Source organism: Hippocampus zosterae, chromosome 3 (genome assembly GCF_025434085.1).
Source record: "Hippocampus zosterae strain Florida chromosome 3, ASM2543408v3, whole genome shotgun sequence".
Lineage (NCBI taxonomy): Eukaryota > Metazoa > Chordata > Actinopteri > Syngnathiformes > Syngnathidae > Hippocampus > Hippocampus zosterae.
This window is the reverse complement of record NC_067453.1, coordinates 6,686,115-6,696,210: the sequence shown is the minus strand read 5'-3', so window position 1 is coordinate 6,696,210 and position 10,096 is coordinate 6,686,115. Positions and strand designations below refer to the sequence as shown.

Here is a 10,096-nt window from a genome sequence, read left to right as displayed (position 1 = left end):
AAATAAAAGCATGAACAGGTTTTTCTGTGTCTGGTTGACAAAGAAATGTAAAGTTGCGTGACATTTGCAGAAATATGATCAAAGATGTGACACTACATAATCTGAGCAAGTAGCAGCATCAAGATATTCAATAGAAGTGGTCCAAGAATGGACCCTTGTGGAACCTCGCACATGATTCTTGATCGCTCAGACTAGTAGCAAGTAAGATTTTAACCAATTTAATACAGTGCCTGTAAATCCCACCCATGTCACAGTCTGTCGAACAAAATGTGTCTCAAAGGTAGCATTGATGTCTAGTGATAACAAGACAGTGGTTTTGAGGGCATCATTATGCAGATGTATGTCATTCAAGATCCTAGTAAGTGCAGTCTCAGTCACGGGGTGTGGTCGAAATCTAGATTGAAATGCATGAAAGAGATTGTTTTGCATCCTAAAACTGCAAATCTGTAAAAAGACACACACACACACACACTTTTTGAGATTTTTCAGTGCTGTGGTGTGGTCTAAATCCAGACTGAAATCCATCACAGCAAAACTACTCCTTTTTTTCCCATCAGAAACAGAAGATTCGATACAGTGCCCATAGTTAATTATTGTTGAAGCTTCCGGATTAGACTTTTTTTGAAAGTGGTTTCATTACTGCGGTTTTCAGGCCATGAGAAACTATCCTGATGGAAGAGAATCATTCACTATGAGTATTACATTTGGAGTAAGGCAATTAGAAATTCAAAATTCAGCATTTCAAGACACCATGCTGTGCATGTTAATTTTCAAATAATTTCTTTCAAAGTTGTGTTAACCAGGAGGTGAAAATGTTCAAAATTAACTGGATAATAAGATGGCACAAGTTTCTTTCCTGAAACAGAGCCATTTACTTTTTGTCTTATCTGTCTTATTTTATCAAAGGGTGAAAAGTTTTTGCACGACTTGTGGGACAACAGTTCGGAAGGGACTGATGCTGTCGGGGGGTTGAGAGAAGACAACCCCTGAGAACAATGAATGTCTTGACAGCAGTGGAAAACGGATGCAATCACCTACTCACGCAAAAAGAAAACTTGTGACCTCCTCCCAAGTCTGAATTAAGAAGCACTGACCTACATACTCATTCCTCACATAGCTTGAGTTCATGTCAGCACAGTGGTATGTTGGAATCCCCCTTTGAGACTTTCTGCCACCCTTCCCTACTCTTCCTTTCTTCCACTGTAAACTGCCTGCTCTATATGTGGGACCGGAGCCGCTCAAGGAATCCATTCCAAATGTTTTCCATATTAGTTCTGCTTCCAAATAGCAGCTATGGTGAGATGAGGCCTGGGCAGGGAGGGGAATAAGAGGTGGGGGCGGGAGGCCGACGGCGAGCGGGCAGCCAAGCTCGGCCGTTTTCAAACAGTGCCGAAAAAAGTGGTGAGCACTGAGAGGTACAGATTTTGAGACATGGGCAAGAAAGGTTCCTCAGAGCACAGGGATGGCGGAAAGAGGAAAGAAGAGAGTGCAGCGGCGGACGACGACCGCAAGTGCAGAGTGTGCCGCTTCCCTCTGCTTGTGGCCCTGTCGCAGCTGCTCCTGGGGGTAGCCGTCACAGTGGTGGCCTTTCTCATGCTGGCCATCAGCCCTTCACTCCTGGCCAGAGAGACGCCACATTGGGCTGGGATCATTGTAAGCGCCGTCTTCGTGCTCAACTTCTCCATTCCTTGCATGGACGTTTCTGGTTTCTCGTTACTCGTGCATGTAAGGCAATGTGCCTCTGTTTTCACTGCATGCAAGTTGGCAGTGGTCCCACAGTACCTCACTCAACTGACAAAACACCGGTAGGATCACATTATAATATGAAGATCTAGTCGAAGTAGTTTGCATTGAACTGACAATGTCCAATCAAACCTGTGTTGTTTGATAAGGTAAGTGCGTAGTACAATACAATCGTAAAAGTGAAGCATGCCACTTTGACCTTAAAGGCATACTAAAATTATTCGGCTATTTCCAGCAGTAAAAACTTGAATTGATAACGTCATTATTTTTCATGTACATTTATTTTACTGAAAAAAAAAGGGTTAAAAATAATATTGCTCACCGCCATTGTCACACATCACTAGACAATAGTTAATAACAGTGGACTACACTGCAAAATCAGATACACACACACCAGCTTCATTTATTTATACTAGTGTCAATTCTGAAAGAATAAAACCATAACATTTGCAGCCAATACTATGAAATAAGTCTACCAAGTGACGATCCATTTTGATATGAAAGATGGAGCGTCGGGTGGTCTGTTTTTGGGACAAACACAACTAGCTGACTCTGAACCCGAAGAGGTTGCCCTCCTACAATATGTTGTGCCACGTGTTTGTGTGGCGGTGGCTTTGCCTCTCTAGTGTCGAGGTCACTGCCCTCCTAACTATACTGCGTTTCATAAACAACATAGCAGAATTTTGTTTCGAGAGATTTTGTCCTTGGAGTAAACCAGCTTTTGTCAAAGGATGTTGCTGGCTTTGAAGTGTATCTTCAAATCCTTCAAAGTTCATCCAACAAAGTAGCCACATAAGGGAACACCACATTCCATGTGGTGTGACCGTTCCTCTCGTAGCCGACTCAAAAAAGGCCAGAGAGTTAAACCAACGTCCTATATTGAGAAGATGAGCATCCATATAATTATACATGTCAACTAAGAAGAGCCACACAGTCACTTGAGGCAAACTGAATGTCAGCATAATCAGCTGACTGCCAACTGCCACATTTGTTGCATATACAGTAGTGAGAGTATACATGTTGGCCACTTGCACAATGCAATAGTACCCAAAACAAAATCTGTGTAAAAATATTTTTACCCAGTAATGTTCCGTTTTGATTAACACTGTCAGTGAGGTTTATTATTGTTTTGAATGGGGGATGAAAAATAACTCCCTAACTTCAAGGCTATGACGACATAAAGATAGCCTTTTTGAATGAGTGATGTAAGTGTCCTGACAGGATGGAGAGTTTTTACATACTCTGGAGTTTGCAGCCAGATGTAAGATAGGTGATGTGTTGGTTAGGATACACATTTTTTTAATCACATGGGAAGTTTGATGAAAATAGTATGAAGAGACTTTGACCGAGAATTATTTCCACCTGGATTGATACGAGATCAATATCAATAAACTGCCAACCGGTTAACCCTGAAAACGATTGTTAGCTGATTAGGCTTCAAAACAATATCTCAAATGCTCTCAAATGTGTATATGACAGTGGCATTATCTGTCAGAAGGTTGATACTGCATCTCTATCTATTGGATGTTTTTCCCCCCTCAACAGCTCATAACAAAAAGTAAATTTGTTACGCTTGAAAAAATAACACGCACACAATTTCATTTGCATTTCTGCAAACTAAAATGAACAACTTAAATATAGATGTATTTATATATATATAGATAGATAGATAGATAGATAGATAGATAGATAGATAGATAGATAGATAGATAGATAGATAGATAGATAGATAGATAGATAGATAGATAGATAGATAGATAGATAGATAGATAGATAGATAGATAGATCTATATATCTATATATATATATAAGAATTCATATGTATGTATTTATTTATTTAAATAACGATAGCATGAGGGCTTACTTTACTTTGCTGATACATATTTTGTCAAACTTTCTTCATTGCTTTTAACTCTGATGATGTGAAACGTGTACTGTCATAATTAGATTTAAAACTGCATTTTGTTGGCAACCGGCAGAATCCATACACTGTACCTCCAACATCACCACTTTTCCAGAGACCTTTGCATTGTCTTTGCAATGTCAAAGAGAGCAAGCCATTTTCAACACTTTACCTTAGTAAATAATTTGTAAAAGTAACATCATTACTTTTTTTTGTGAAAAAACATGTGACATTTGCTGAATTAGAGGTCTCAGTTGGACGCTGGCAATATGCTATTTTTGGTGCCAACCTGTTTCTCAAATTTATTAGTGTGTGTAAATGTGTTAAAGTGAGGCATTCACTTTATGCATGTTGTATGTTATAGGTGAAGGGGGCAGACGCTCCCAAACGGCTAACAGAACCAGTTTAGCTTGAAAGTTCACAAAACTAGCTTACCTGTGTCTGACAGATGTAAATATGATGTTGTGTCTCCAACTTTTAAGTCGCAAACCTTGGATGTTGCTGTTGAAAGGGCCGCTTGCACTATTGTGTGAGTGAACACAGCTGGCTTACTTCCTGGCTAATGAAAGCGGCCCCAGTCGTTCTCTTCAAAATCAGTTTAAGAGAGGTGCACGCCATCCTTGACATTGCGGAAGGAGAAATTGACCCACTGGAGTCCATGCAGAATATTGAAGCGTACAAAATATGTTTATCAGGAACTGCAAGGAGACCTTCGCAGGTCGATGATGTCAAGTTTGCCAAGGTGATCATGGATCAACACTGCGAAGTGCGCACTGAGGCACTGCCTTCCACCCCGATTGTTCATGTGTGTCTATGTGAAGGGGGTGTTTTGATAAATACAATAAAGACAATGACAAAAATAATGCGTTCAGTAAATTGATTTCGACAGTGATTCAGAGAGTTCGATGCCCGCTGTTGTCATATTTTTTAATGAAATACAGTTCAATGACATCCATCCCACACGTATCCCCAGAGCTCAGAATCTGTCTGCTTACACCTCGATCAAATTCAACAAAATCACATCACACCACCTGCACCACAACTTAGACCTGCTGCAAGCTGGTCTAAGGTCTACTGTAGTCTACTTTCGGTCACCATATGTTCAGGGGCACTGGGGGTATGTAAAAGATAAAACTCCGGTTTGCGCTTAGGATGGTGCTAATTCCCAAACCCTGGCAACCAAACTTGCTCCAGCACGTAAACCACGCCGAGCAAATGTGCGCCATATATGAAAATAGTAAGTCACAGTTGAGGCTTTCATATGTTGTAGCCAAGCAAGTTGCAAGTCGTGAAAACAAACCACTCAAGATGTTCACGAGGCCCAGTCGTGTGATTTGACTTCTGCACCTCTGACGCAACTTTACCTATTGAAGCGCTTGAGGAGGGCATGTTTTCTATTTTCTTCAATAAATCAGGGTGCATTAAATTGAACAAAACAGCTTTTGTGGATGATTCGGCCCTATCTTAGTGGCCTGTCGAAAACATCTCTGGTCATCAGCATCCCGAGTTAGCGTCTCACGAGACGAATCCAAGTGAAAAACACTGACGTCATCAAAAACTTTCCAGAGACTCTTGGTGAGTGCTTAAGAACCCGGGAATAACCGTAAAACAAGATGCTGCACGTTAGTCACAAGACAAACTGCGGTGTGGAAAGAAAGACTGTGTCTGTGGGAGTGAGAGAGTCATGTAATCAATGAATATGCAGTGTGTTAGTGGCAGCCGTCAACATGTGAGCAAAACAATGTGTTGGGCTTTAGGGCCCAAAGCAAACGCACGCACAACATTATCAACTTTAAACGTGATTAAAACTAATGAAGCTGTGGTGGCTGTATTGTTTTTGCAGCTCTGTTTGGTTGCCATTGTGGGATTCATCCTGTACTGTGTCACCTATCACCCAGATGAGCGCTCAACAGTGCAGTTCATTGTCAAGGTGAGTCTACACTGTGCATGAGTAAACGGGATGCATTCGTGTTGACAGTCAATGAGGTCCTCTAATTCCATCACAAGATTGGAAATGGCATCGTGGAGATTGGGCCACATTGAGCCGGCCCTTGTTGCTAAGAAACCATTTTTAAAAATGATGATGTGACTAAATGTTTAGGGATAAAATTCCATTAAGTGGAACCCATGGAAAGTAAGAAGGGGGAGGAAGGGAGAGGTGGAAGGAGTGGAAACAAGTTATAGAGCTATAGTTATAGAGTTATATCTTCTTTTGGATAGAACATCCCGGAGTCGTTTTCATTCACCAGACAATGTATGCAATTGCAATCTTAAAGTAGATCACATCAGTCTATCACAGTGCCGTATGACCTAGCAAGAGTTCTCGATTCATCAGTCATCTCTTGTTTGCGCACACACTTTTCATGAAGGTTCTATTCATTGAGTTCAAAGAATTTATGAAGAAATATTGCAAGGCCACATAACAAATCCATTATGTATATAATGTATATGTGTGTGTGTGTGTGTGTGTGTGTGTGTGTGTGTGTGTGCGTGTGTGCGTGTGTGTGTGTGTGTGTGCAGTTCGTGTTAAAACTGTTGTAATCTTTTGTCAAAAGTATGAATCCTAATGTAATGTTGAGACTATGGAACAAAGAACCAAAATGCCCAAAACAGCATTACAGTAAAACCACTATAAACTACTCATACATCATACAAGAGCTGCTTCAAATATTTCATTTTACCATGGTGCGTATAGAAAATAAATGAAGGGAAGTATCTGCAGTCAACAGACCCGTGTGTCAACTTTTTGTATAAAAAGTAAAAAAAAAAAATCCATTGGGAATATCTTCTTTAAAGTTGAAACATGCATGCAGCGAAGGGAAGCAACCACCAGGCAACACTTCTTTCCTTCGCCAAATGCTCAGTCAAGCAATGAAACAGTTGTTGATCCCTTCCCCGTGACCGTGCACCCCCCCCCCCCCCCCCTTCTAGCCGGCTATGCTTCACATTTCACGGCTGTTCCAAACTTAGCGAGAATGCCATTTGGAATCAAGCAGCGCTCATCATCTTGCATAATTCCATAAGAAGGATGTAAGTGAGCGCAAACACGCCAGCGAATAAAGGCTGCAGTTATGTAAGTGATGGATCAAGATCAAACTTCAGTGTTGCTGCACTTGTGAAATTGCATGAACGTCATAAAGTCATTGTCACATTTTACAACTGTATTTTTAGATAGTGGCAGTCACTCAAAACACACACACACACACACACACGCACACACACACACACACACACACACACACACACACACACACACACACACACACACACACACACACACATACACATACACACATGCAAAACAGGAGGCAGGTCTCCTGATCTGAGGGTTAGGTCTTGCCCTGTGGAATTATGGGTAATCTCTTTGAAATCAATCCGCAACAAGCATTGAGCCAGCACGCCTGTTTAGTTTGCCTATTCAGTTTGACTTCTCCTGGTTAATCATGAGACGAGGAGACTGAAAACAGAGGAAACATATCGTACCCTTTATGTAACCGGGAATAATTATAAGTCTCGACTGAAGTACATTTTGCATACATTTTGTGGGGGGTCATTTTAGGTCACGTGCCATTTTATAATATGCGAAAGCCATGTCCTTTGAGGTCACAGTGAAGATAATCTTTGGCCACGAAATCGTTTACCTTTTATCGCAAGAGAACCTCACCACGCAATAGCAACAGCCTGCAAACAACAACAGTCGGAAAACTAGTGGAAGAACAATAAGATCTCCAAACTACCAGCCAAGCTGAAATAATTCCAATCAAAGAAACGCATGAAGCCCTGACGAATAGATCACAGCGTATTCTGTGAAATACTAGATAACATTCCAAAGGGGCTGTGAGCATAACAGAAATGAAATCACAGCAATGTGACTGATATTTTGAAGCTCATTGCTTTTTCTGTCCAAGATCAGGCCGTTGGTCTTTCAGTAAAAAGTCCATCCGTTCATTTTCTTTGCCGCTTATTCTCACTGGTGTTGCAAGTGAGCTGGAGCCTATCCCAGCTGACTTTGGATGATGTGAATGACACCCTGGACTGGTCGCCAATCAAACGGCGGGGCATAAAGTCAGCAAAAAAAATGGGCAATTTAAAAAATAAGTCTTCAACTAACGTTTGGAAACATGGGAAGAAGTCAGAAATAAACTATGCAAGTACAGAGAAAAACCTACACACTGCTCTGCTCCGAACAGTGTGTTGGGGGCCCGAACCTGAGAACTGTGCGACGGGCCTGTTCAGCACTAGTCCAGGGGCGGAGTTACATGGTGCCCAGGGGTGGGTCATACACTTGCTTGTGAATTTGGCTGTTCAGCTTCCTGCTGGAGAACAGCGAGTTCGGCAAAAAATGCGGCAACACTCATCAATTGGACATGTGCATTCAATAACGGCCCCGATATGAACATGCATCGCTCAGCATTCGCACAAGAACAATATTGATCATATGTGATGTGACACTTCTCTTCCTGCCCACAGCTCCTGTACTTTACCTTGTGTGTCCTCGGCCTGGTCATATCCACATTGGTTATGGCTTTTGCCGGATACCACCACACTCAGATCAGCAGCTTCAGCTGCATGCCGACCGCCGAGGCCTGCGTGTGCACGTTGGACCCTCGTGACCCCATAGCTCGCACTTTCACCTACGAGGGCGTCCGCGACTGCCAGAACATCACCGAGACGCTGGCGCTCTACCATTTGCTCCAGATTGTGCTGAACCTGGTCCAGGCCTTCTTCTGCGCTGTGGGCGCCTTCATCATGTGGAAGCACCGCTACCAAGTCTTCTTCTCCGGCCTTCAAATCGGATCCTTCCAGCGGTGGAACAAGGCTTAACAGGATGACCCAGCAGATCACAGGGGACACGCCAACTTTGGCTCTTTCGCGTGATGTCTTGCCCATCTCGTGCGGTAATTGTGTGATGTATAAAATGCATTTTTGTACCACTTTTGTATGTCGCAACTGGTGAGCAGAGTCATTTGCTTCAGAAGCGTCATCAAATTATAAAGGCATGCACGCATTTTGTAAGAGATTTCAAACCTCAGAGTTATTCCATCACAAGCAAGTATGTGCTCTAAATGCGTTTGTACTGCAGAGCGTAATGCACAAGATGAAAATGGCATGTAATGTGCTCAACCTTGTGAAAAAAATCACTTTCAGTGTTGACCTTCTTAGAGCCAGCCCGCTTAGTATATCGCTAACAGACTATTTTTATGTTCTGGTGAAAGTCTTTGCATTCTCTGCCAACCAAGGCAAAACCCTCCATGGAAATCAGTGTCTTGCTTTTAATTTATTGTTTTGCAGCCCAAGAGTCACATTACTTCATTTTCAGCGGCATGTGGTTCAATTTCTATGTGTCAGATGTTGAAGTGTTGAAGCAAACGACAAAAGTAAAAAAACATTTTTTTAAATACTTCCCCCACCAATTGCATGGTTTGTAACTTGCAGTGCTGCGATCATTAACTTTTATGAAGACACTGACGGGCTACAACATTTAAATAAACTTCTCCAACAAAAGAAAAGCGCTATCATTTTCAGGAAGAAGTATTCATTTAATAATATGTTTTTTGTTCATATTTTATTTTATACAGAACATTATACTTACATTTCTTATTTAGCTTTATTAGAGCATTACGGGCTCTCTGTACTGAGCCAGAGCAAAAATCACAATCATACTGTTTGTGTTAAATGAATATATTTTGACTATTTTGGCTCACGGGTATTATTTTCGATACTTACTGAACTCTTGTAACGGGAAATGGAAAATATACAACATGAGCAACATCAGCACACAGCAACAGTGGATTTTCTTCGCGTCGGGTTCCGAATTCCACTTTGGAACAGAGAGGAGCATGCCAGGCCACCAACATGACTCAAATTGTCTGCAGAAGTCCAATTAGAGTACCGTGGTCACAGAGAGAGACGGGACGATGCAAATGAGGGGCGGGGAGGGAGAGAAAAGGGGTACTCTGACAGGCAGCGGGACAGGAACAAGCAATGTATGCGTTTTGTGTGCATGAGGTGGAGAAAGGCAATAAATAAAAATAAATTCAACCTGAATTAAATAAATACATATGAATGAAAAAATACTTCAAATTAAAACACAATCTAATCTAAATCAATAAAATTTCCCACCTGAATATCTTGCAAGCCGATTCTAAAAATAACTGATCAGTGATGGAACATTTTGAATTCCTCGGAATGTTGTGGATGCGATCATTAAAAAAGTGAACACTGGCAGAGATTTACAGAAACTGCGCCGCATGCTGATATGTTTCCAAATCATTGTGGCAAATCATTTGCATTATCGGTGTCTTCACATAAATGGATAAATCATTAATACTTAATGACACATAATGCTAACATTATTACTTTATAGTCATAGTTTAAGGTCAAATGTGTTATTTCAGAAGCGTGCATGAAACTGGTCACATGAAAGAGTCTCTCAGCTGAAAAAGGCTC

General features: G+C 41.5%; 1 protein-coding gene across 1 annotated transcript; it reads left to right on the top strand.

The window, feature by feature from the left end:
- The first annotated feature begins 1,315 nt into the window (after positions 1-1,315).
- sspn (sarcospan (Kras oncogene-associated gene)) lies at positions 1,316-9,345 on the top strand. Its single transcript, XM_052061086.1, has 3 exons — positions 1,316-1,653; positions 5,490-5,576; positions 8,117-9,345. Exons 1-3 carry the CDS (start codon positions 1,432-1,434, stop codon positions 8,468-8,470), a joined length of 663 nt encoding a protein of 220 aa, XP_051917046.1. The 5' UTR covers positions 1,316-1,431; the 3' UTR covers positions 8,471-9,345.
- Positions 9,346-10,096: the final 751 nt, after the last annotated feature.

Excerpts from the sequence above, each read along its gene's own strand:
- sspn (XM_052061086.1), top strand. The coding sequence starts at position 1,432 with ATGGGCAAGAAAGGTTCCTCAGAGCACAGGGATGGCGGAAAGAGGAAA. Across the intron at positions 1,654-5,489 it reads CACATTGGGCTGGGATCATT|CTCTGTTTGGTTGCCATTGT; the intron begins GTAAGCGCCGTC and ends TTGTTTTTGCAG. Across the intron at positions 5,577-8,116 it reads CAGTGCAGTTCATTGTCAAG|CTCCTGTACTTTACCTTGTG; the intron begins GTGAGTCTACAC and ends TCCTGCCCACAG.